The sequence below is a fragment of the Anas platyrhynchos genome, chromosome 15, assembly GCF_047663525.1.
Source record: "Anas platyrhynchos isolate ZD024472 breed Pekin duck chromosome 15, IASCAAS_PekinDuck_T2T, whole genome shotgun sequence".
NCBI classification, from domain to species: Eukaryota; Metazoa; Chordata; class Aves; order Anseriformes; family Anatidae; genus Anas; species Anas platyrhynchos.
Window position 1 is genome coordinate 10530968 of NC_092601.1, and position 27811 is coordinate 10558778.

Sequence of the window (27811 nt, forward strand, 5' to 3'; positions counted from 1 at the left end):
AGCTACTCTTTGAGGCTTTAACTTCCTTTTGAAGTGGACAGTAAACAATTCTTCAATGTGAAATGGAAATGCTTCAAAACAAAATGGAAAACAGACAGGATCTCAACAGCTGCAAGGAAGAAAAAAATCTCTAAGGTCATTAAGTAATGAAGAATCACGACCATAGTTGATGAACACTTCTAATTTTTCAGCACATCAGATCATTTTTAAATGTCCTTGGCAACACACAGGTTTGATAAGAAAATATTAATTAAACAACATTACTCTGAAGGATGCATCAGAGCTGTATGACAAGGTCTAGACTTCATCTCAGTGATAAAATACCATGTGTTTGAAAACTAAGTAATGAGGAGGAATAGCTAAATCAGGTTCAATGATTCAAATCAAGAAGCTTACAAGGGAAAAGACCCAGGAGAAGGAGAGCATGTGACTCTCAGCTTCCTTCATAGGCGAATGAAACTCTTCCTAGAACTATTGAGCTGTAGCAGAATCAGTCATGCTGTTTTTTTCTCTGCATCTTTCTTGCAGTACCATAATTTCTGGGATGGCAGAAGCAACTTTTATTGTGAAATGGCATGCAGAATCCCACCTGTTTAAAAATTGGCATGCTCTCTTCATTCTCAGTGATTCAATTGTTTAAGACTGGCCTTTTTCTTGCAAGCAGTGATTTTGGCATGAACCGTAAACAGTGGGGTTCCTCCCAGGAGGCATCTTCTGAGTGCCTATTTTCCTTAGTCTTGTATCCCAAATCATATTCCGAATGGGAAGTTCACCATGCAAACTCTGTTAACCACTGTCCTAATCATCATCTTTTGGAAGCAGACCTATCATTTGTTTAACTGAAATATCTAAAGTCATTCTTGTTGCCTGCTATACAGAGGCAGCACATTTATTGCCAGAGCAGTTCTTTGCAACCAGCTCAGGTGGGCAATGCAATCTAACAAACAAACAAAAAGTAACAGCAAAAGCAGTTCCTATTGCTCAGTTGTGATCAGTTCAATAGCAGTATTTAATCTGCTTCCAATACCTATTTTCCTTCCAAGAAACTGCCTTCCTTCCCCAGAGTAAAAAAGTTCACTAGGCTTACAGGCTTGCTCAGATAAAAAGGAAACAAGCAGAAAAACTCCAATTGTGTGGCATAGCTTAAATCTATTCCCCCTTTGTTTCTTGCCAGGCTTTGTTTTTGGAAGGATTTAAAGCACGTAATCCCCCATATAGTGCTCAGCTATAACAGTTTTTTGTGCTATACAAGCTACTAAATCCTCCGTGACTCCATTGCCTTCGCCTTACATGAAAATTATCGTAGTTCAAATAGGTTTCCAAATTAGTACAAGCTGAGAGTGGGAAGCTGGCCCCACTGGTGTGGGGTGAGCCCGGTGTGTAGCTAGGACTACTGAATGTTTGGGCATAACAGGGAAAAAATATTTTCAGAAGTGGATATTTTGTTGAAAACTTGAGAGCTTTCTATATTAATATTATGATATAAGACTTAGTTTAATTCCGCTTTTGGAAACATCTAAAAAGTTACAGCAGGATTTATTTTCAGCATTTGTTTCATCAAGCAATGAACCACAAAATTGACCATTCACACATCCCTTAATCTGGTTACCCTGGCACTGCAGGAAGCCTCTGTGCACAGAGCAGTCAATGAGGTGCTCCAAATCACATTAGGGCTTGGCAGGCTGTGGTATGAGATGTGCAAAGATAGCGAAAATCTTTGTCCTAAACCAGCTGAATCCCCCCAGAGACCTCGCTCAGAAGCCAACCCACTGATCCTCCTAGTTTGCTTATAAAAAAATTCCAAAAGGAGGCCAAGCTGTTTTGGCACCGAGCTCTACCTCGGGTCTAAAGCTACACAAGATAACCATGTGGGAGAAGGGCCAGGCAGCAATGCGTGCCAGCTCCAGCCTTTGAGATTTAGTGGGCTGGGAAAGAAGAGTTTAGCTCTCTTGTGGAGGAGGCTTTGCCTTACAGGACTTTGCAGTCTGGAGGATGTCCTGGGTGGCTCTGCTTCTTGGCACGTGCCAGGGGAGAAAGCAGGTGGGGGTCACAGGGCCAGGCAAAGATCTGGACAGTTTGCCCAGAAAGAGAGAGGAAGGAGGAAATGGCAGGATGGTTGATGCCTTACTCAGTATTTTGGATGTTACTATGCCAAATTAAGTGGAATCAGTACCTTGCTACCATATGTTTTGATAGAGGCTAATCAAATAAAGTGAGTGCATTAAAAAAAAAAAAAAAGAGTAAAAGCTAATGAAAAACTATTTGATTACATGTACAAATCTAGTGTTTAACAAACATTTGTTTTCTTAGGCTTCACATATCCCCTATGCTTAAAGTTTTGATCAGATTTTTTTCCTCATTCATTCAAGGCCAATTTTTGTTTAATTAAGGCTCATGCCTCATACTTTTGGCCACATCTGCTTTCCAGAAAACAATATTCTACCCTCTCTTTTCAGGAAGTAGTTAAAATATGGTAACTCCAAGATCAGACAGGTGTAAGAGCAGATCTTTAAAGCATTTATGTGCTTAGCTATGCAAATGAGCACCTGTGGAATTTTTAGGAAAAAAAAAAAAAAAAAAAAAAACACTTCTAAAAGTTCCATCAGCATCCACTTGTATCTTTAGAAATCAAAACATAAAGGCCAGAGCTCTCCTTTGAGAGCTGGTGCCCTAAGTTGGAAGAAATTTGAAAAGTCACAAGCCTCTTCACTGGCCATTGCTTAGTTGCTGATGCACTAAGGCTGCTCAGGTCCCCGAGTGACTGGATAGTTATTCCTATTTTTTTTTTCCCTTCAGCAACACCTAATGTTCTGGTCCACAGCATCCAGGCCCTCAGCATGGTCTTTGCAAGAGTAAGTTCAGAATACTTCATGGCCAACTCAGATATCAAAGAGGAGAGACTACAGCAGGGGATTTCATGAAATCCCAAGAGGCAGGCAGAGGAGGGGAGGCTGCCCAAAGCAGTGTGGGGACTGAAACACAAAGATGGACAAGCATTAACTACCTGGATTTCCAGACATATGAATAATGAGATTTCATACCCTTAGTGCAGAAGCATATGCTACGTTATGTTATGTTATGATAATTATATAATAATCCTTATAGCTACATTTTTAACAATTTAGGTAGCAGGCTTTGGAAAGCTTGAGTCTACAGCTGTTTAAAGAAAAGATCCCAGCTGATCAGTGCCATGAGGTAGGTCTTCAGCTGTTGTTTTATTTTTTAGGGGAAAAGATAATTTCTTAGAATTTTTAGCAATTATAAAGTAATGTGAATTGTTTGTGCTTGAACACTGCCCAGCTGAAATCCAAGTGAACTTTCTTGTTTCTGTACAGCCAAATAAGGCCAAAAAGGATGATAAACAAGTAGTCATTAAAGCTATATACGATGATTTTAGCTTGACTAATCTTGATCTAAAAGACCAGTGAGAGCAATGTTTCAATCTATGGGTCATGGTGCCCATCCAATATACAGCAGTTATTCCAAATGTGGCTGTTTTCAAAATCGGAAAGACATTTCATTCTCTCTATGCCTTAGTGGGGTGAAACACATAATGTTTCCAGCTTCTAGAAGGAAATAAGAGGTATTCTTGTATTCACTACATATGGTAGCTGTCAGAATTAGAATCTTTAAAGGATTTTCATTAACAAAAAGGCATAGGTTTGCCGAAGAAAGTTGTTTCTTAAAAAAACTAATATTCCAAGGTTAAAAGAAGATCTGAAGAGTTACTAATGGAAAAATAAACTAAAGTACAGAAATAGAAGGAGGAAATGCATATTGCAAATTAGTCTTCATTACCATGACATGTTTCATCCTGGGAAAAGTGTGATGGGAATTTCTATTTTATCTTTGCATCAATTTTAGATTTGGTATTGGTTTTCATGTATTTTTGGACAGATTCTTGACTGATTTACTGTCATGTAATGAAATCTGGTCACAAGTGAGGTCAGAGCTATGCTAGCCTTTAAGGTACTCTGTACAGTACGTGATTTGTACTTCCTAAATGATTAATTTGTTCAAGTTATCAGTGGCACTCACAAATACCTGTATGGCTGGTGATCAGTAGCACTACTTTTTAAAAACTGTAGTATAAATATTCAGTCAGTCAGTAGCCACACTTTTAGGGATGACCTCCCAAAACAAATTCAGTTTGGGGTTATGATGTGTATTTGCAATATAGGACAGACTACAGCATCACAGCATGATCCTGCTATAAACAATGTGCGTGCCATCTTCTGCAAACAAGAATTTGTTTTCAAATGAATCAACTCCTACCTTTGATCAGCAGAACTGGAAGATGTCTAATACAACAAACACAAAATTAAGTCAAAAGCATTCTCGATGGCATTTAAGTAACAAACCCAACTGACTAGCCATAGAGAAATGCAGACATGATCAAAATTGCAGGTCAGATAGAAGATCCCCATCCAATTAAACAGCCTGAGTGTTTTGCAGAAGTGGCTATGAATGATAAACCTAGGAGAGGATTTTGAGGAGCAGTAAGTTGTGCACAGCAAGCCTTATTACATTAAAATCTTTCATGGTACAACAGCTGCCCCCACAATGTGGCACCGTCTGAGTGCTGGCAGGCCAAAACTCAAAGAGGAGGCCTTCGGCAATCCAGGACTCAGAAAAATAAGGGCTTTCAGAACAGGGCTGGCTTAGCTGCTATTTCACTATTGCCTAAAGTGATTGTATCAAGACTGCAGAAAGGTTGAACCCATGCAGTGTGCACTTAGCCAGTGCGCCATGGCCTTGCACACAGATGGGCTGTGCCAGCAGGGAGGTGCCAGGTCATGGTTGTTCTAACTGCACTACATGCAAACAGTACAAAACGACATGAACTTAAGGATCACATTTTTTATAACAACTGATTCAGGATATGTTGGTAAGCTACCAACACTTAAAAATTAAAAGCTGCTCAGTAATTACCCAGGATGCTCCGTGTTCCTCAGTTTTCTCGGTTTCCTTTAGGGAACTCTTAAAGATCTGTTCTCCCTAGACACAGTTTTACAACTGCAGTTTCCAACTGGTTGTTGTAAGCTCTAAATCTCTGAAACTTCCTATGACATTGATACCTGCTTCTTATTTCATCAACAGGTAAATCTTATACTGAGACTGGAGTTCAAGCTCATTGAAGGTGAGAATATATAGTTCTATCAAAATAGGAATTGATTTTGAATATAGAAAGACATGATAATACTGAGGTACACTAAAATGGCTGAGTTTACTTACGTGCACAGGATAGACTGGTCTTCTCGATCTGTGAATAAAGAAAAAAAATCCATTAACTAGGGAAAATGGCTAAGTCCTGACAGAAGCTGTTATATTTATAAGGACTTACATTGAGCAGTCTAGACCTTCCAAAATCTGGCAATTCATGATTAGTCAAAAGTACAGGGTTCAGATCTTACATAATTTGCCCTCATATTTAAATCAGCATCTCTAATGGAAATATTTTGTACAAAAAAAAAAAAAAAAAAGAACAAAAGGTTAATAGTTCAAAAATATTTTTTGCAAATTCCATTAGAGATGATCTATAATGAGCACAGCAAGAGGATCAGGCTCTCTATAAGAAGATTATAATTGATGATTTCAAGCCTGAAACTCAAGTTTTTACTATGCTTATGAAGTATGGCTAGCAGCCCACTTCAGACAAAGTCTGGATAGATAAGGCATCAAAAACTAAAATATTTGAAGGTGGCTATGGAAAACTTTAGATTTTGAAGGCAGATCAGTCCAAATAATGGAATGATGTACTCAATGTATTTTATTTCATATTTAGAGATAATTTTTTATCAAGAGGACAGGTAATTTCTGTAAGGTATCCTCCAAAGACTGAGACAAAATGAGGTATTTCACATATTTTACAAAAGCCTATCAGCAAGAACATAAGTATTCTTCATATTTTACCATGAAGAGGATTATCAAACACATATTAGATAGAAAATTATAAAAAGGTGAGCCAAAATCTCCATTTCTCCTGTGTATTACATTTAAGAGGTTTCTGTGTGGCAGAGACCAATATGCTGCATTACATCATAGCTCCATAATCTTGCCATGTACCTCCCTGTTCATGCATTTGGAGTCAGAGTTTCTTTTTACCTTCAGAACTTTTACACAGAATTTTCTACCAAAAGGCTGATATCAGGCTAAACTTAGGCTGTAATAGACAGTGAAAACACCCTGAAGTTTCATAATATGCTCCACAACACTGAAGTATTTCCCAAAGCTCTACTGAAAAGTCTGTGTTAAGGGGAGGCTTTACAGTTTGCCTCTGTGGAAATATGTGTGTCTAGCACATCTACTGTGATCACTTCTGAAGCAGAACTCTTTTTTCAGCATGGGAATGGTCAAACTCTGGTACAGGTTGCCCAGAGAGGTGTGGTAACTCCACCCTTGGACATAGCTACAGATAGACTTGATCAAGGCTCTGAGCAACCTGTCCTGGCATGAAAGCTGGCCCTTCTTTGAGTGAGGCTGCCTCAATCTGCCATGTACAGAGGGTAATACCAGATGGAGAGCTCATATTTGACCAGGGATGCCTCTGGGCAAAAGTTAAGACCCAAACCCCTTCCTCATTTTATTCAGCATGTTGGATGACCTGCATGGCTACCTATCTGGTTGCTTGCCTTGTCACTGACCCTGTATGTAATAAATGCCATGAGATAAACAAGCTTTCTGTACTGTGTAAAGATAATGGAGATAAATTCAACCTATTAAGCTTTCAAGTTGTAATTGCTGCCTGGACCACAGCCAGCCTAGGAAAAGCAGTAGTGGTTTCTGCTCTGGTTTGGATTGATATTAAACAACTGTATTTAGTCCCAGTTCTTCAGTAACGTTTGAGCAGATGCTATAACATTGACTGCTTTATTGATCGCTCCCACAGCAAATGGCACCACTTTACCACTTTAGTCAGTAAATTGGTGTAAAATGAATCATTTCATTGCTGTTGGAGTTATTTGTCAGCAATCAACATTGCAGGACTCTTCCACGTACACATTTTGGAGAAGAACTGTGATCCATGTTTACCTTTTGCTGCAAGATACCAAGCTAGGCTTTCTCTTAGGTTAAAAAAAAGTGAGAACAGTTGAATTTTGCTAAAAATACACTGTTGTGTAAATAGAAACCATGGGCATATATTGATATTACATCACAAACTCATAAATACCATAGAGAAAACAAAATTGACTCGTTGATACAGAGTTGCCAGTGGAAATTCTGAGCTCAGGGAACATTTGAAAAAATCAGTTTCCTCCAAGCCAAGTGTTTTGTCACTTCTCTTCACTGCCCATTGCTGCCCCTCTTTTCATCCCCAGTAAGTGACAGACTCCTCTTGAAGGTGTCTCATAAACTGGCCCACCACAGGAGCTCGCACAAGTGCATGTATGTGGGCAGCTTGGCTGAAATGTAAGAAAAAAGGAATGGGAAGGTCAGGAGTTGCACCAAGTGCCCTCTGGGCTAGTGAACAGACCATACAAGCCAAGCAGGAGTTACTGAATTTCTTCAAACTCAGACAGCCCAGCCCCTTTTTCAGGTAGTGGAAACAAATCAGAATAAGAAGAAAAAGGAGAGAAGGGTGAGTCTTTGGTGTGCTGCCAGAGGCAAGGTCTACTTGCTCCCCAAGAAGGAAAGGATGCCTCTGGTGAAGCAGCACTGTGTAAATCGGATATGCAACCTGAGGGCTACTGGGATTCTTGGAGGGAAAAGGAAAACTATTTGCTTGTTTTCAGCTTCCTCTTGTAATCCCAAATGGCTTCCGGGATCATACCTGTGTGATTTGATCATTCCCTGTAGGTGAGCAGCCCCATGGCATTCTTGCAGAATTCTGTGGGGGAGCAGTGAGAAAAGGCTCCTTTCTTGGTTACTGGCCCTTTCAAACATCTTGTATCCTTGGCAGCCATATGAAGTTCTGAAGTTTTAAGCCCTACGTTGCTGAGCTGTGCATCAAACCTCACACCAATCAACTGACCTATGCACATTCATGGAGGGAGAATGCCCAAAATTGCTATATTGCCTTCAGAAGTTTTAACAAATTGCAAAGGTAAGGATGGAACATATCAGGAAACCTGATCCTAATTTGTTATGTCATGATCTGCAAATACCTGCCTCATTTACTTTCCAGGACTCTCCAGATTGATTGCTTCTATTTCTGTTCAGGGATATTTTATTCTATGTAGGAAGGATTGTAGCTGGTTTTGGGAGCCTGCAACTTTATGTGGGTAGATTTATCAGGAGAAAATGACTCACAAAATAAAGCTGCTTAAGCATAATTTCTGGGGTTTACAAACTATCAAAATATATTTGCTATCTTCCAAAATCTCTTTGGTTAATTATTTTTTGAAAGATTGATACTACCTGGAAGACTATCCTATCCTGTATTTCTGTACTCCCTATATGTCCATATTAGACATTTTGGATATTTCTGTGTTTTCTCCTCAACTCTAACAGTATACAGACATACTTCACAGTCTAAAAGCCTTCCTAAAAAGCTTCCTAAAAGCTTTCCTAACCCTGCAACTGATTTTTTTTTTTTTTCTGGATTCTGCTTCACTTTTTCAGCAAACACCTCCAGTCTGCTTGTAAGAATCATATGCCCCTCTGTTCTCAATAGACCAGCTAGTTCTGCTTAATCACAAACAAAATCAGATGGTTTATCACAATGAAGCAGCAAGTTGGCAGCTTTACCATAAAAGGGAAAAACAGACTGAAGCCATGCTCCAACACTCGCTTACTGCTTCTTTACATTTGTTAATAACCACACTGCCTAAAGGGGACATTTCTGTACAGTCCTGCTAAGGACACAGTAAACAGCTGGCTTTTCACAGCAGCCTCCTTTTCTAGGACCTTGGGAACTGTGCTCCCCTCCCATACCTCCCAGTAACTACCAGGTTGTTTGTTTTTCCATCTTTTACTCTAGCTTGCTTACAAAGTCATTGCATAAAAATGGCTTTGCAGAAAATAGATAAGTTTCTTTGAGTTGCAGGAAGCCTCAGTATGTCTTCTCTATATCATTTATTGCCAGAGCACTTAACAAAAACCTAATCTTCCACATTAACATTTTATATCTATTATTACTGCTACATAACCTGACCTTTTGCATTTGTCCTGTTTACTGCTCATTTGCTGTTTGCCACCTGCAGGGGAGATGGCAGAAGGCAGAAGAGTTACTCATCCTTACTGGACCAGTATCTGAACTCAGCCACCACTGACGCTGGCAGTGGTGCAGGAAGCCATTCATCCACCCACCTCTGGCTCCTCTTCCCTGCCCTGCACTGCTCTCTCTTGCATGAAGGCATGATGCAGCAGCAAGGCTGGCGTGCACTTTAAAACAATCCCAGCAAAAAGCAAGGGGTGGTGGTAACCTGGAACAGTTCTGTGTGATGACTGCATGAAGAATAATGCTGACAGTGTTGGAATGAGAGGGTTGTATAGCAGCTGCGCTCCTGGAAAGCTACTGCCTCCATAACACAGGAGAGAGAGGTGAGTACAGAAGCATAGGGTGGTTTTTTTTATGATCACAGTCTCTAAGTGTAGTAGTAGTCAGCTAGCTGGTCTGTAAAGGCAGTTAGTTCAGTGAGGTAGCTCCTGGGGCCAGATTCACACACAAAATGTTCTCCTGGAATATTATATTCTCCTGGATATTTAGATTAAAGAAAAATTCTTATTCTGCCTGGAAATGAGAGTGAAAGAATGACTGTGCTTGGGCCATAATTGTACTGCATTAGTGACATGTGATAACCTGCAGATTCAACAAGACGTTCAGCACCCCAGTTTGAGCATGGAAGAGCATGGCTGTGATTTGGAAAAGTGCTCATAACAACCTGCTGCATGTGGCCATTTTATCTCTGTCCAGCCAACATCTCCATTAATTCCCATGTCCTGTGAGAAGTCAGCTTTTCTGCATATTTGGAAATCCAATTATTTGATTTCTGTTAACCATGACTGTTATTACCAGAACAACTTTGATAGGAATTAAGCATCATCCCTAAAGAACACATTAACCAAGTAAGTCTCAAAAGCAGAGGAGGTGCACAGAGTGCCTGGCTTATGCCTTTTGCTGGGTATTTGTGCCAATAGAGAGGCTGGGAATACAAAGGGTTGTAATTTTCAGCTGATGAACCTGCAACCAACAATATGCAGAAACTATGACATGGTTCACTGGGAGACAGAAGTTCCTTAGGGCATCTGAACAAGCTGACTGCTCTTGGCCAAGCAGCCCTGATCAAGGAGTACTAGAAGGTAGTTCTTCGGCCTCATGAACCTAAGATATATTTTGCTTTGGCAAGAAGAAACTATGCAAGTTTCCCAGATAAGGAGCAATACTGAAATTTCACAAGGAAAACATTCAGTGCCCTGATCCATGTTTATGAGTATGAATTTCTGTTTATACTCCGTTTGTAAACATGCTTACAGAGACCTACAGAGCATTCTGTGCCTATATGTATTGTGTGCACACACACACACAATCACATTGATGCCTACTTTCACCACTCCAGTGTGAATATAATTTGGCTGAATAACTAGAGTTATTTTGAGGTTTGGTTTAATTTTATGCTGAAAACATGAGTCTGTTTTTCCAAACAAAAGCACAGCTTTAAAAGCAGCTGGGGCCCTCCTCAGAGCTGGAGAGACTCCAAAGTGGCATGTGCAAGTAAATAAGCAAGAAAAGCGTAGGTGTCCTGGGCTTGGGATGCAAGCTGTTGTGGGAAGACTCCCCAGCTGCCGTGCCAGCTGTGGCTGGTTGGGATGGGAGACAGCAGAAGAGCTCCCTCTTAAATGTTCAACTTATGATCTGTTCCCGCCTCCTTTTTTTTTTTTTTTTTTTTTTTTTTTTTTTTTTTTCCCTTCCTTCCTATTTGTTCTCCCCCTCTTCTCCCCCTCTTCTTTGCTGTCAGGAAGTTTTCCTTGCAAAAAGGACACATAAATCCTGAGGCGTGAAGCTTCCCCAAGAGTCGGTGGGGCCAGGATATTATTCCAAGCACCAAAAAAGTGAAGAGAATGAAGGAAAAGCATACACTTGTGCTGCCTCCTCCTCCCAGCAGCCAGCCTGACAGGCACAGCTGAATCCCTGCTGTTCTAGGTGCAGATAATGGCCACAAGGAAGGGCAATGAAGCTTAGGTGGCTTCACCAGGGCATGTTAGGAAGAACAGGAGAGAAGAAGAATGAAAGAGGTCCTTTTGCTGCTGCAATCAGGCAGAGAACTGATACTGCTTTCATCTTAAGCAGAAAAATTGTGCATACTGCTATGGTGAATCAATTCTTCTTTTTTGGTGTAGGTATAGTATTATGTTCTTTTCTGCAGGTAGTTTGAGGCCCTCCCTAGGTGTTTTTTTCCCACATTTTTAGGGGGCAAACAGCAGAGTTCTGTGCTGCTGAATGGGGAGAATACTGCTAAGCTTCTTGCAGAGCTTCCACATGAGGCTTGCTGCTTAAAGGATTTGGGGAAAGTAGACTGTTCTGACTTCAGGGGCTGTTCAGAGCCCTGTGCAATGCTGTATGCAGAGCACTGAGCTTGAGAGATGACCTAAAAGACAAATAAGTGACTGTAACTTACAGGGATCTGCTTATGCCAAGTAAGTTTCTTTTAGCTGTGGCTCCACCAGAAATGAGATTTACTGCATCACGTTATTCTAAAAGCTTGCACCTGCCCATTTAGCCCTAAACATTTCATGTGCTTGTCTTCATGAATAACTGCTGTTACATTAAGGAAGGAAGGAAGTCTGTTTTCAGTGTGTCTGGTATTGGCACGTTATTGATCCTCATTTGCTGCACTGTAATTCTGCCTTCTGGGATGCCTTCATAAAATAAGCTGACATAGTTCCAGAAAAGAAATGTCACATAAGCAATAGGAAGAAAATGGTTGCTATTGTAAGGCGGATACCTAGTTCTCTGCATTCAGAGTTGAATTAATTCAAGCACTTTTATGTCTGAAAATGTAAGATCCTGAAGTTAGGAACCAAAGTTACACTTAGCTGCTCAAATTAAATTTAAGTAAATGATCTTCAGGAATGTTAATTTTTTTGTTATCTGGACTATTTTGTTAGCATTACTGTTAGTACATATAAGTACTCAAGACTGCTGGGAGGAGAAAAGGTGCTGTTTATTGTTTTTCCCCAGTCAGACCTGAAACTGATAAACCTTAAACCCTTAAAGCATTAAGCTCCAAATCAGGCAGCCCTAAACCTTGGGGCTGAGCTTGCCAAGCCATAGTCACCTGCAGGATCAGGCCCCTAATGAGGACATTTAAATCTGAAAGAATTCTGCATCCTCCTGGTTCTTTGGAGCACCCAAGGTTGCAGCAGGATGGCAACCAGTCAAGTCCCTGCAGCCTGTAGGTGTTGTAGCCTGTATGCTCACCTCTGTAGCTTTTTCGTCCCTATGTGATCTTTCCCTAGAAGAAAATCCCCTTGGCCTGTCAACAGTGACTGTGGAAATTCCCTGTGAATTTCTGAGGTTTCATTTGTACACTTTGCAGTCTCCTTTCCTTCTCTGTTAGGAAACAGAGCACATAAAAACTTAGCACTCCAAAGCATTAGGCAGTAATGAAAGTAGCCCCGAAATGTTATTTGAATTTGATTGCTAAGAGAGAGAGAAGCAACGCCGACAGATGCAGCAGCGTTAGCAGCTAACTTTGGAATAGTCTCCACTGGTGGAAAGGGAGCATTTTCCATGCCCGTATTTGCCAAAACTATTTGCTCGACTTTGAAACCTTCCCACATGCCTCGACACAGATGGATAAAAGGATTGTTTTTCCTTTTTGAGTCACAGTGTTTGTGGACTGCCGTTCCTGCCAAAGAATTTCTCCGAAGCTTCTCGAAAGGCTGTGTCTCCCTCTGAAGCAGACCTTTTCTGTCTGTGCTTCTTGCAGGAGCACATGTGGAGCTCTCAGCTGTTTTCTCCCACATTATGGTATAGTGATTTCTAAGAACAGCAGCATTAAACTCGCCTACCTTGCAGCATGCTCCTGTAGGCTGTGTCCGCAATAGCATAGATGTGGGGTGGCATTTCGTGCCTCTTCTTTCCCTTGTACATGTCAATAATCTTCTCTGAATAAATGGGCAGCTGTTTGTATGGATTTATCACGACACAGAAGAGACCTGAATAAGTCTGTAAGAAAAATCAAATAAAAATGGGAATCAATATTGCATACCACCTCTATCTTGGGAAACACAGGCATCAGCTGCATTGAGCTATAACAGCATTTTAGCAAATAACACTTTCTTTTGTGTATCACTTTTAGTGTGACAAATGAGGCAGTAATTTTTGGCTGTATGTGTATGGATGCAATTTCCAAGTGCACAAATAATTATTTCTAATAAGCAAACTGTCAGAAAGCATGTGAATTTAGCTGCCTATAGAAACACCGTGCTTTAATTTCATGTTGCAGGTTTCTTTTTACTTTAGTTATTTCCAGTACATAGTGAATCACCTTTATTTGTGATGACATAACTCTAATGTTTCATAATATTTTTATATGTGCATTTGCATACTGGAATTCATTCTTTACTCAGGCAGGTGTCAACTTTTCTAAGTCTTAAATAATAAACTTGGTTTGATGTTACAGAGTCATTTTTAAAAAGATGATGTGACCACCATATAGCAGTGATGATTGAAGTGAGTCCTTGAAAAAAATTACTCAAGTTCCTAATAGACGTTTTATTAGAATCGTTCTATGCTTTCACTATGTAACTATTTCTGTAAGAGATTCAAGGAAAAATGTTTTATATTTAAGGTTTACTGAAGGTATTCATATAAAAATATGTATGTAAACAAGCAAGAACAATAGCTACCAGTTGATAGCTGTTCATCCAGCTGTTCATCCTGTTAATTTTTTAAAATTTTCCTTTATTTCAGGAAGCTCCAGCTATTGAACTGGGAACAGAAGTAATAGCACCTGATAATAGATGATGACCCACATCACAGTTACCAAAAGTAAGTCATTTTCAAGGGTTTAATAAATAAACACAAAAATTATTAATAATAAAAATAAAAAGTGAAATTATAGCTGCAGCCTTTAAGCCAGCTATTAATTTTAAAACCATGCCAGCCTGGGAAAAGAAAAAAAAATAGTGAAAAAGGTGTTCTTTATAACTTAGACATAAGTTGTTGGTATTCCCCCGCTGCATGAGTGAGTGCTTCGTGGTGCCCAGCTGCTGCCTTGCCCTAACCTTGGGGCTGTGTCAAAGGATGGCTCGAGCCACCTTGGCTCCCCCATTAGGAACCAGGGCAGCGCAGGACTGTAAAATGCCATCTCGGAGGCTTGGATCTGGGCACAGGGATTTCCCTTTCCTGACCATATTAGGAAATGGCACAACACAGTCTCGGCACAGCCTGAGCACTTTATATGGTATTCAGCAAACAGGGCGAGAGCATCCATCAGCTCCTAGCAGTGAGGAGCAGGTTGGGTGCTCCTTGCTGGGCAGGAGAACGTCTGGTGTGCTCTGGCTGTTGATGAGGGCTTCTCACGCCTTTTACAGGTTGTGATTTCATATCTATCTGCTCAAGTGAGATAACTAGAAAATGGAGTTCAAGATCTCCTTCAGCTCTTGATATCCCCAAGCTAAAAACTTTGCTATGGAAGGTAAATCATTACTGTGCTGGCTTTTCATTAACACCAGAGCTTAGGATGAAACTCTGTGCTAATCATGTTGAAATTAACTTCATTGCTGCAGGAATGACGTGGTTGAAAAGGGCTATACTCTTTCTATCAGAATAACCAAAAGGCTCTAAAGGGAAGGATAATAATGCCTTTTTTATTCAGTAGTAATAGATTTACTGTATATGCTCAGCTAATAATTCCGAAGTAAGTAAAATAATGAGAGGAAATTTCTGATTCAGAAAATTACTTAGGCCTCACTTCCCTGATATTTATAGACATTTTCCTGACTTTCATCATGCAGAGTCCAAATGCCCCTGCATAGCTATTTATTTGCACTTGTAAGAGCTAATTTGGAGGCACAAGAATCAGATTACTAAAGGGAAATAGCCTGAGCTGACAAAGTTCAGGAATCCCCGTTTCTGACTGGCCTGTGACTGATACCTTCTCTCACCTGAGGGCAGTTAACCAAGACTTTGTGGTTTCACTACTCATAGTTCTAGGTATCTACTTTGCAAAGATTTGGGGAAAACAGATTAATGTATGCAGTATTTTGAAGGCAAGGAAGCCGGTTGGCTAAGCATGGGCTTTAAAGTGGTGAATTCGAAGTTTCTGTGCTTTGGATTATTCTTCTGGGGTGCGGTCCTTCCCAGGAGGGGGGCATGCCATCATGTCCTTCCTGGAGGAGCTGAGGGCAGGACCTGATTTGAAGTATTTTAGGGATAGTGTCTGCACAGGAATGCTGTCTCTTGAACAGCCACCACTGATTGGTATTTAAGGGAGATTGATGCAAACACACATGTCTATGTTGTAAATGTCTAAATTTGGGCAGAAGAATCCTGCCACTGGCTCCAACATACATATATAATTTTCTGTAGGCAAGAAACCATTCTGCACTGTTGAGCAAAGACTGAATGAGTAGTGCCTATGAATGCAGGTACAAGAAACTTGATTCTTCATGCAAATCCATTGAAGCTAAGATTCTATTTTATTTATGTTTATACCATCATTTTTAGTCGAATTTCTGCATGGACAAGGCAGGTTGTGTTTGTTTTAAACAACGTGAAACATGAGTTTTCCTTTCTTTAAGCAAATCTGATGAAGAAAAAGGCCAGAGTGTTCTTCCAGTCTATGGTTACTCTGAAGTACTGTACTCAGTCTTTTCTATTTAGTAATGTTTAAATGCAAGAGTATATAATTTATTTTTTTTTTTCCAAGTATATAATTTATTTATTTATTTTTTCCATCTAGGTTGGCTTTTTTTCCTGTAGTGTAATGGGGAATCCTTGCTTGCATCAGTGATGCTCTGAAGGGAAGAATATTAAGGTCATGTTTTCCTTGTATGCGTGGGACTCCAAGGCAAGCAAGGTTGGCAGTGCTTGGCAAAGGGAGGAGATAGTGGTTTACAGTTAGTTTTGCAAATGGATAACAGAGCCAAAACTTCTATTTGGTTTTAGGGCTTTTTAAAAAACAAACAAAAAAAAAAACCTCAAAAAGTATGACATATAACAGTGTCTAGCAGGGCAGTTCTGTGTAAGGCTGAACATTTTTAAAGCAGCTTTAGGTTTCCTGAAAATACTAAGAATTTGTAATAGAGTGAAAGTAATTTCTTTATAACTGTTAATTAACGACCATCTTAAAATGTGGTCTCTGGAGAGAGAGACTAATTTCAGGTACACTTCCAGTTTGGACTCAATGAAAACAAATTTTAAAACAGTGGATGGTGCAATTAAATTAACTCCCTCTTCATGCAGAAAGTGGAAATATCTAGTCAGTGTTGTTTAATACAAACAAATACCATCCCCCACCTTTTATCACTCTAAACAGCTAGTAATTATTTTTAAATCTTGAAACAGCACAAAGTATTTACAGACAAATTCCATTTTAGTAATTAATGCCTTGTGCTCTCATATAATAATAATGTAGAGCTCCCTCTGTTCACCTGCAAACATAGAATCCAATAAACTCATATCTGAAAGTGTGGAAAGTCTAGCTTCTTTCAGGCATCTTGATGATGTGCATTTTAGTACATTCCTGCAGGAAAGATTTTGAGCTCTAGGTCTTTTAAGTTGTGCATACAAATGGTTTCATTGTTGTAGTATATATAACTATCTTATTTTCTGCTTCATTTCCTACCTTCCAAGTTAGCATTCCTCATATTAAAGAGAACTCTACTTCTGCCTCCAAAACCACATTACTTAAGCTCTGTGTTTTCTTTCGTTCACCAGTGGTCTGTCATGCAAGTAAAATTTCCATAGATTTGAAACTATTGATTACTTTCTCTACAACGTAGCACAGGGATTCAAAAGTCAAAGGTAACAGCTAAGCTCCATTGAAACTTCTGTGCTCTCTTACTGTGCAGTTTGTAACTATTGGCACAGCTGGGCTACAGTGTTGTTAATAGTAAAATACGCTGGTGTTAACACACTTGTCTGGATTGGAAGACAGAAGAATCTTGGCCCTAAATCCCATTAATGAGAGGAGATTGCAGTTTGACCAGGCTTGTCTGATCTGTACGTTGACCAACAAGGAGAAAAAAAAATCTGTGTTGTAGCAGATGTGTCTTTCATTCAGTATTGCATTGAAGGATAGGAGTACCCAGCTGGATTCTGGTGGGATTACTCACTCAAACATGAGGTTTTACTCAAGAACTCACTAAACCAGTACTTTTCAGCTATCTTTTAGTGGGAGTTTTGGACGAGAAAAGAGTATGTGGCATGGCTTTTCTGCATGTTGTAATTGTAAGTTACTGCTGGAGCATATGAACTGGAAACTTCTGAGGTTTCCATTCAAGTCATTGAAAAGCCCCTACTGATCTTCAGAGCATGAGGACTGAGGTGGTGTTTAACTATCAGTGGGTACTCTCCAAGCTGACATCATAATTTCACAATTAGCAAGCTTTGGGGAAGAAACCTTCATGTGTTTTAATTTAGTTGAATAAAGAAGCAATTATTAAAGAGGCAGAATAGTAATGGGGAATAAAGTCAATGAGATACATTTTTGGTTTGGGGTCCTGTTGCTGAGGCAGGTGTACTTGCATGGCCATGTTACACCAGTACTGTATTCCTGACAGCAGCTGGGATCTACCTTGTTTGTGACAGGACGTGGTAGCATGCAATAAGAAATATGTGCATTTGTCTCTACTTACATAAATTAAACCTGAGAAGTATCTCTCCCTTAGATTGTGCAGCACTGAAGCTTCATTGAGGCAGGTCAGCTCTGCCATGTCCTCCACTTTGGAGAACTTTGGCGGGTTCATCTTCTGGATGTCATCTTTGCTCAGTGTCACTTTCTTTCCATTTTCCGTCAGTTCAACTGTCACCTCATCCCCTTTCTCTTCCTTGATACTTGCTGCTTCAAATCCATGTTTCTCTGATGGAACCCAAACCAATCTCTTCGCTGACCAGTCAGCCTGGGCAAGTGGGTTATTAATGAAGTTTTTGTCCACAAAGAGGAATTTCTCATCATCGCTGAGAGGTTTTTGAGCCATTTTGACTCAGTAGTCACCTGTTAAGGAAGCAAAATATTCTGCTTTAAAAGGGAGGTAAATATGGAGGTGGTCCAGGCAATTTGGTATTTGTCAAATCTGTGCCAAAGCCCTGTAGGTCCTGTGTCATATCCTACATTTCCATGCAGATATTTTGGGGTGCCAGATTAGATACCTTAGAGAATCTGTGCTTAGATACATGAGTCCCACTCTTTTGTTACCGTGTCTGAAATCAAAACCTTCAGAGCACTAAAACAAATGAGGACTCCTGAGCTTATTATCTTTGTTTTGTTTGTATGGTACTGAAGATCAGAGAGAAAAGTAAGGCATAATTAGCATCTACGTAATTAGACTGTCAGGATTGTACCAAGGCTACCATCTGAACAGTTCCCTGCAGCTTCATCTCTTGCCCATCACTAAGCTAATTGAATTCAGATATATTCAACATTTATCATTGCCCAAATACTGTTGGGTGTGTACCACAATATCAGTATAATGAAATAATTAGTAGAAGAATAGTTCCCAGGCTGTGTTCCAGAAAGAACAGAAATGAACTTTTCCTGTGAAGGACTATTTCTAGTCTCTCTAGTATCATTTCACTTGGAGAAGATTAAGAGAAAATCAAAGGAAAAAAAATAATGTTTGAAAGCAAACTCAGAGGAAACAAAACAAAACCCAACCAAAATAAAACCAACCATTGCTATCAGTAGTGCTCATGAAGAAGAAGTAATTTAGAATTATTTTCTTTCTGTAGCTCAGACAATGACAGCTGATCATTTTTGAAGGAGTAATGTCCACCCCGTGAGAGACGGGGAAAAGAAATACAAGTTATTAGATATTTGGACTTGGATAAAATTGCTGGATGTATCCACTCTGCAGGTGAGAGTAACAGGAAGGTTTTGGCTGCTTTGTGCTGTGTTGGGAGGGAGGAGGCAGCTTCTTTCCTGCACTGGCCATCGGAAGTCATGATGCTGCTGCAGCAGCTGGGCTGATAACACTGGAGTGTTCCTACATGTGGGACACACAGCCCTCAGTGAGAAAAGGGGAAAAACAGAGGTCTTGTGGTTTGCTACAGGGCAGGAAAAGCATGGTGCTAGTCAGGAAACCTGCTGTGCAGCAGAGCAGAGGGCAGCTGTGGAAAGTGGGGAAGAGTATGGCTGAGAAAAACATCACCAGGAGACAGAGGCTGTTTCATTTCCTTATTGAGAGTGAATTTAATATTTACAGTATTCAGACAAACACAAATCTTGAGGGACTTTGGAGAAAAAGCTAAAGATGTCTGCAATCAACCCATAAGCAGAATGATATTTGTAAAGACCCAGCTCTGTGGTATGTGGACAAATGGACACCCTGTACTCTGGGAGTATCAGAGAGTGATTTCCAAGTATTTGTCCCCAGAGCCTTTCCACAGATTCATATTTTTTGCAAGGCCAGGCTGTGTGAGGAGGTCTGAGAGAGAATCATGGATCATGCAGAAGGTGACCTAAAGCTTAAAAACAAAACTAGGATTTTAGAGGCGTCTGAGAGGGTTAGCCGATATCCCCATGGAAATCAGAAGCCCTGACTCTTTAAACTCCCTTGACAATGCTCTCATGTAAAAAACTCCATCTTTTCTTTAAATATTATTTCTCTAGAGCCACCTAGTCGGAAAACCTCCAAGAGGAAATTTTACTCAGGTCATTGATGGGCACACGATGTAGGTGGTAAGGTGGGTAAACGGGAGGCAGATCCTAACAGCTTGGTTCTGTGCATCGCCACTTGCCCATGCACGGCGTTCTCTGCTGTCAAGTCCCTGAGAGGGAGCTCTGCAAGATGTGGCCCTTTGCAGGCTCCCAGGGGATTCTTGGAAGAGAGCTCCAAGAGGAAACTATTTGACCTCTGTGTGGATTAAGGCAGAAAATGTTCCCTCCTTGCCAAGAGGGCTGGTAGAGCCGCACAGTTCCAATAATGGAGATGGTATTCTCTTCTGCAGAGCTTTCCAGCTGGCGGCTGCAGGGTGAAGCTGGTTGGACAGAGCTGCAGCTCCAAGAGCAGGCTTTGGGGAGCAGCAGGAGCCTGCCACGGCCTGCTGCAGTAGCAGTGGGCAAGGCACGTTCTCCGCCCCATGCCACAGCAGCACATAAGGAACTGCTGCGGAGGGGTGGGAGGATTTTGGGTTGCCGTAGGGCCAGAAGAGAGAGCTATGTAGTCATCCTGAAAGGCTGGAGCCTGCTGCCTTTGGCTAAGTGCCAAGTGGCAGCACATCCAAACTGATTGGAATTTGGTATTGCTGCCACCAAAAATTAGACTGAACTGCAGAGCTGGGTTTCACGGAGTGAGCATCTTGCTACTTTGAGGCTGCCCAAAAATTATGGTGGTGGAAATCATTCTGAATGCTTACCTTAAAAACCCAACTGAAGATGAAACCTGCTACAAAGCACATCACCAGTGGGACAACCCAACAGTTCTTTGCTGTTTTGTTGCCCAGGGACCAAAAGAGAGTTCCGTTTCTTGTTACATCCTATATCCAACACAAAGCTTTACAATCATCCTCTGCAGGTCCAGCATGATACCGAGAGCTGGTCTGCCTGTATTCTGTTAGGTTCTTCCTGTGAGTAGAAATTTTTGCATCTTGTTGTGGTTAAAATTGGTCTTTTTGAAAATGAGGTGAGGTTGTAGTGCCTAAGAGGTGGAACAAACTGAGAAGCTTGGAAAGGAGTCTTTATTCCTAGATCTAAGCACTATATTTGTTCATAGTACAATACGATCCTGTGGATACCAGTTTAAACATGGTAAGAACAGACCTTCTACAAGAAACAAGGAATATCTATCCAGTCTGAGCCACGTAACTCCTCTGAAACATAATGAGGAGAAAACATGGATTTTTCTAAAAAGTTTTCATGAATGATCACCTGGAGTCTGAGGATGACATTTGAGTAGTAGCTGAGTACAGCTGTAGTAACAAAGGAAATTCAGTTATAAAGGGTTTCTAGATAGAAGGGGTAGAAGATGGGCCCCAAAGACTCGACTGGATTTGTCCTAGAGAGGTGCTGGGCATTTAACTAATGGGCTGCTGAAGTTTCTGAATCAAACTCAGAAGTAAACCTGCTGGACCATCTCTGATCTAGGCTGCACTGCACTCCAGCACATGGCTGATGCTGGAGACGTGGTCCAAGGGGAAAGACTCATGACTGTCCATTGGGAACATTCCCTGAGGTGGCAAAACTGAGCCCTTAGCCAGACCCTGGGTTTCATCCATAGGGCTGGCTAAGAGAAATGGAGGCTAATACCAGTGGAAAGCTGTGATTAGAGGTTCTCATCCATTACTTCAGATAAATCTTAGCCCAAATCATCTGAGTAAGAGCAAAGCCTGTTCTGTACTCAAAGCTGAGCTGCCCTGAAGAAGGGAGGAAGAAAAGCAATGGCAAAAATAATACTGACATGAAGTTTCTTGCCTCAGAAATATGACACATTACACCAAGTGCTGGATGCATTTGCTATACTTGCCTAAATTCCAAATGTGCACATATGCAGGGCCATGCATACTTCCATAGGTTATTTTCTATTCCACTTTCTACTGCCCTGCTGCAGATATAACCTGCTGATTTCCACTGTCCTTTCCCCTATAATGTCAGTAACAGAAGTTGAATGCCGCCTTTACAATTAGTTTTTCCTGAGTATATTATTCCAAGGACAAAGTATAAATATCTCCAGGAAGTGCACTTTAATTAAAAGGTTATTGGCCATGCAGAATTGCCTCCTGGGTCAGAGCTCAAAGGGAATGCTTTTGCCCTAATGAGAATATAAAGGACACTTCTCCCTTCCTCTGCAGGATATGAATGTCAGTATAAAAGCTTATCACAGCTGTGCAGGGAAGGGTTATTAGAACAGAGGAACATATAACCAAGCATGTGAATTATTTTCAGGAATTATTTTGGGGAAGGGGAATAAATAAATAAATAAATTCTAGGCATGAATCCTGATCTTTTGACCTTTCTTTGTGACCTGGCTCCCCAGCACAGTTAGTTTTGTCATGACCACTGTTAGAAATCCCTTATAGCCTCTTGCTTCTTCTTGCTGGCTACTGGGACCACCCCTCAAATTCCTTCTGTCATCACAGACAATTTGATCTGAACATGAAGTTGTTGTCAGTACTATTTTATTAATGCTGTTCAGCCAGGGAAGAGGGAAAGTCTGTATTTTAAGAGAGAACATTTTTAGTAATTTCACAGGGCTGGTTTTTAATACATTCTCTATGCACTTTAATCAACTTGTCTGCAAGTGACTTGGCCTCCTATCAGGTGTGCTCATCTCTGTTAATGCAAGTCAATACAGAACTATGATAAGAAACTTGATACGTCCAGAGAAATTGGTCCACATCATTATGTTATAAAATGAAAGAAAAAAAATGAAAAAAAAAAAAAAAGACTTGAACTGCATTCTGTGGGGATAGATTCCTCCCTCTGGAAGATACTAGCTATTTTGAATAGCCTCAAATGTCATTCTATGAAGTAAATCAGATTCTGCAATTAGAATTCATAAATAATCTATATTTTAGCTGGACTACGCACAAGTTGGAAAGCTACCTTTTGCTCTTTGCTTCTTCTAAAATTAACATACTTGAAAGAAAAGCCAAGAGATTTGCAACTACTAATTCTCAGTGAGTTATAAAGAGCCTGGATGCCCTGCGTACATCTATGCATGCTTCCATATATGGCCATGTTCTCCTCAATACTCGCTGTTCCGCAAAAATGTAATGATAACAAATTCAAAACAAATACCTTTTAGGGACTAGTGTGTCAATTGCAAATGAGATAATAAAAATCATTGTTTACATCTAAGCGAATGCAGCCAGAGGAGTATCATGCAGTAATTGAAGGGACTTCTTAGTTAAGTGCTTTGCCCTCCGGGGTTTCATCCTGTTAGCCTCTGTTAGTGGTTTATGGGAATGGAGAGCTTTGGGGGTTTGGAAAGTGGGACCGGGCACAGCATCTTCTTGCAAGCTGCCTGCCAGGGCAAAACTTTAATAGAAAGAGAAGGTGGGCTTGCTTGTAAACAAGTGTATTTCAGAAAAGATTTCATTGAGATGTATATGTTATATAATAATGATGAAACTTCTGATTTCCCTTGTATTTAAAATGGTTTTTTTCTTCATTATAAGCATATATGTACACCTCTCACGTACATATCCACGTGTGTGTGCATACACATATATAAATATGTATGTGAGAGTAGCCAGTGAACTTCTGGGATGACACTGAAGCTGTTTTCTATACTGCCATCTACTGTCGTTTTACTTTACTCACAACATTTTGTTCAAGTTAGAAGTTCGCTTCTTTATTTTCCCTTTAAAAAGGGCATAAGTTGCATTTGAAATCACTTAAATTAGTCTAGGTCAGTGAATTAATCAGATTAATTCGCTTAAAAATTATTTCCAGCATATTAAAATGCACAAATATAATAGGTATTTTTGTAAAAATGTTTCCATTTCTTCTCCTAGTTTTTAAGTATTTTTCCTGTTTAAAGACCAGAAAACTGGAAGGCTAATTACATTATTTGGTTTACTTTCATTAAGCTGCTCAGGAAATGCACTGTAAAAGCAGAAATGCTTAAAGAAGATCAGCTGCTCAGGCTAGCAGGTTTTTTCCATACCGAATGCTCCCTATGATGCATCCTTGCAGCACGTACCTGCTGCAGCCCGGCAGCGTGGCACCTTGCGGGCTGCCTCGCTGCTGGCTCAGAGCGTGACCACTGCTCCCCAGCCAGCACCTTCAAGGCTCAATTCAGCCACAGCAGTCTTAGAAGTAACTAAGGACCAAGCTGGATCATCAACATGCACTGCCTCTTGCACATTTTAAATAGAACCCCATTAGTAATATACAGGATAAACCATTTGAGCATGTCTGGTAGATCTATTTCTGATTTGTATGCTCTCTGCAGGTTCACTCACTGAAGGACTTTGCAGAGTAACACCATCCTTGCTGCCCTACTCCATCCCAGCATGGTGAGCCCCCAGCCCCATTCCCAGCAGGGATGTGCTGCCCCCCCCCCCCCCAGTACTCACAGGCGTCCGATTAAGGCAGGGAGGGAACTGGAGAGTCAGGAACCTGTACAGCCACCAGCCGGGACAGTCCAAGTCCTCGCCGCCTTCTCAACCTCCCTATATAGAGGAGGAGAATCTTGTCAGTGGGGAGGGGCCCTGTAAACCACGTCCTGCTGGAAAATCCTCCCAGTACCTGGGTTAAAAAACCCAGCCTCAGCCAAGGAGCTCATTCCCAGCGGGGCCTACCCCAGGGCTGCTGCCCCTGTCCCCAGTTGCCCTTCAGCAAAGCTGGGTCTGGCATCCCTGGCTTTCCGGAAGGCATCGGGGGTACCCCTAAACCTCAAGTTTGGAGCTTCTGCTTGTTTCTGGGGGTGCAACTCTTTGGCCAGACAGACCTTTTAATTCCTTCCTGCCTCGGCAGCATCCTTGCCCCTTGTGCCCCTCTCCCACATGCAAAGGGCAGATCCCGGTCCCATGGGGCACAGGAGGTTTCCCACCCACTGTCAGTGCCTTTTCTTGGAACTGTGGAAGATGTGTTCCTGAGTTGAGGAGCTGCTTGGTGGAGGGGAGTTATTCCTAACACAGCAGGGTCTATGGGTGTTTGTGTGACATTCAGAGCTTGGGGCTGGTGTCAGCCTCCTTTGCCCCTGGGGAGAAAGAGGGATGTTTCCCAGCTCCCCAGCACATTTGCCAAAGTTTCTTTTGCCAGCCTGTGCTCAGCTCAGTTCCCGAGAAAGCACTGTAAATACTTTTTCATATATAAGAAATACCTCCCTCTGTCCATAAAAGGAAGAAGAGAAGTGATAAATAGCTGAGGGGGAGCAGTCGCTGGGATGCAGTGGAAAGAGCAGGCAGCAGGCACTGCGTGCCGGGGGGGAGAGGAGGACAGGGTGCGTGGAGCCAGACCTGCCAGGGCTAGGGAGGGATCTGGTCCTCATCAAATCTCCCTCACACCCCCGAAACCTTCAGTCGCCAGCTGTCCCCCCTCCTCCCGCTGCGAGTAGCCAACAGCCTTGTGCAGTGAGACCTGTGGATGGAGACATCCCAAAAAGGGAAAGCTAGGATCCTCTAGGAATTCCCATCAACGTGCCAAACACAAAATACCGAAACAACCCCCTCTCAGCACCAGGCTAAATATGGTGTATACCCAAAGGATCAGAGCACAGTCCTGGGTGAAATAATTTCTCTTGACATCAACAATCCGGTCTTCTCTGAAAAATAAGCCCTCCTGAGGAAGATGGATGAGAATTATATTGGCCTTGGCATCCTAGGAAAATACCTCTGAGGGAAGGCTGAGCTGAAAACCTCGGGTGTCACTCGTGGAAGTCCCAGTGCTTGCAGGTGTGACGGAACAACAGACCCTGCTTCTAGCACTGGCCAGTGGTGAACAAAACTGATTAAACAGGAGAGAGGGGAAGTGCATCAGTGCTCCTTCCCCACTACGTTGCAGAAGTACCAGCTATGGACATCATGAGAAGCCTCAGCTGGAGAAGACTCAGTTTGCTAACCCAGTTGTGTTTCCAGTAGTGTGCTCAAGTGGAGGGGCAGTGTTCACTGCCTTGCGAGGCGTGGGGCTGCCCCGCAGCCTGGCAAAGCCCTGACAGGTTTGGAAAGGCAGCAGGGTCGTATCAGACTGATGCACATGTGACTGTGTTGGAAGGAAGCCAGGGGAAATGATATCCAGGATGTCAATCCAAGAAACTCACCCTTGTTAGCAGAAAGCTCCTCACTGCAGAGTTGGCCCTGTTCTATTTGCAGTTTCTGTGTTGCAAGCTTAGCTTTTAAATAGGAGTATAATGAATAGAAAATACTGAAATGCAAGGGGATCCCCTGAAAATTATGATCATTTCAGCATTCGTCAAAGTTATCCTAAGAAGCTCCTTCTAAACCCACGCAGCTGTTTCACAAAACCAGATGCATTTTAATAGTAGCTTAAAAAGGAGTGGAAATTATTCCTGCCGCTGTGCAAACCACTGCATGTGCACACGCAGGCTCACTGCCTGAGTAGTATGTTTAGCAGAGGCAGTGGTGGAGGATGATATATGATGTGACATTAAACTGAGCTGCAAACTAAAAAAATATTACTGCTGGGACTGAAACAGTTGCAGTTTCAAGCCAGGTGGGGTAGGAACTGATAAGCATAGGCCTGGCCTTCATCCTTCACTTAAAAGTCAGCATAAGAATATAGTAATGAAATAGCCTGGTTGGAGTTTCCCAAGTGCTGCAGTAGTTTTTAAACCTTTTAAAAATTGCATCAGAATGAAAGCTGTGCAGTTCCAGTGGATGATGCTTTTGTGACAGCAAAATAAGCTTTACTTAACTCCTCCTCCTAATTTATTTATTTTAATTGCTTTTCTAGAAAAAAATAAGCCTGCTCTTAAATATCTCCATGCTGAATTCGCACAGTAAATATTATACTCAGAAAAAAAGGGGACTCAAGAAGGAATGAGTTTTTCAGCTACGTCAACACTGTGTAAACTGAGTACAACGGAGGACAAAAAGAAAAGCCCGTGTGATGATGCGTTAGTTTCTTAAATAATGTGTCAGGTAAGCATTTTTGTTTAACAATTATTTTATCAAAATTTATCAACCATATTTCTCTAAGCTGACATAATTAGAACTAGGAAATGTAATAGCGGTATGTTAAGATGTACTTTTGCAACAGGAGGGACAGCCTGCACCCAAACTAGAACAGTTAACCACAGGAGTAGTCTGACCAGGCAGAGTAGTCAGGAACTGCTTAATGCTAAGCTTTGTGCTTGATGCTGGATCCAGGTTAAGTGAAGTACGTGAGGCAGAGAGGTCGATTCTAGATCAGTTTGGACTCCAGCTGCTACTGAAAGGGTGTCTCTCAGAGCGTGAACAAATATTTTTGGTTTTCTCTTCCTAAACATAATCACCAAATGGTAATCACTCCTCCGGAAAGCTGATCAACTGACACCAAGATTCAGCTTGATTTGAAAGGGTGCTCAGGAAGCAAAGTGTAACTGACTCCATGGGGCACGTTGATAAAACCTAGAAAAAAATTTCCCCATGCGTGACAGAAACTAATACCTCTGCAACAACACTGATGCTGTCGAGTATACACACAGACTTTCCTCTGATTTTAGGGGAAAGCAAAAATTTGGTTTTAAAGTTTTTTTGTTTTTTTTTTTTTAATAAACTTGTGGGTCAAGTTCTTCCAAAGTGCTTTCCAGATCTGATATCCACACCAAACTGCCCTGGCTCCTTGCCACCTTCACTTTTGATATCACACTCAGACGAAGAACAGCCTCTCTTAACATAATTCCCCTGCCTAACAGTCTTACAGTGTTCAAACTCCAAAAAAGAACACTCACAGTGCTCTAACTCACTAAAAATGCTGAACTTCTAAATCCTCACCTTTTTCTCATGTTCTGATATCAGTAGAAAGAATAAAGGCAGTTAATACAAGACATTACAGACTGTAATTAAGCTATACAGAATTTAAATTATTTGAGAAAATATTTTTGTATGTGTTCACCTAGGTGGAAGTTTCATCTAAAATCTGAACATGCCTCTCAAGGATTTTGAATTACTTTAATCTGGCTGACCTGGCCTAAACTTCTAAGGAATGATTTTTTGCAAGTGCATCCATAATGTACAGGATTTGCACTTCCTCTTCTTACTCGGGCAAGTAAAGGCAGTCTGGCATTCATAGGACTCACTACATGTCCACATCTT

At 41.2% G+C, this 27811-nt stretch overlaps 1 protein-coding gene and 1 long non-coding RNA gene across 4 annotated transcripts in view; one reads left to right on the forward strand and one right to left on the reverse strand.

The window, feature by feature from the left end:
* Positions 1-24245, reverse strand: part of MYH11 (myosin heavy chain 11) — a 60185-nt gene extending 35940 nt beyond the window's left edge. For all 3 annotated transcript variants that reach the window (XM_038186721.2, XM_038186720.2, XM_038186722.2), the window contains exons 1-4: positions 24131-24245; positions 17749-18107; positions 12955-13111; positions 5236-5263 (exon numbers count right to left, since the gene is read on the reverse strand). In XM_038186721.2, the coding sequence (XP_038042649.1) occupies positions 5236-5263; positions 12955-13111; positions 17749-18090 (527 nt within the window). In that variant the 5' untranslated portion in view covers positions 18091-18107; positions 24131-24245. The remainder of the gene's footprint in view (positions 1-5235; positions 5264-12954; positions 13112-17748; positions 18108-24130) is intronic.
* On the forward strand, positions 1-26440 carry LOC113845270 (uncharacterized). Its single transcript, XR_011803483.1, has 9 exons — positions 1-135; positions 2797-2852; positions 3126-3195; positions 5101-5140; positions 7901-8044; positions 9144-9483; positions 13859-13936; positions 24007-24070; positions 25381-26440. It is a non-coding gene; the product is annotated as an uncharacterized lncRNA (long non-coding RNA).
* Positions 26441-27811: the final 1371 nt, after the last annotated feature.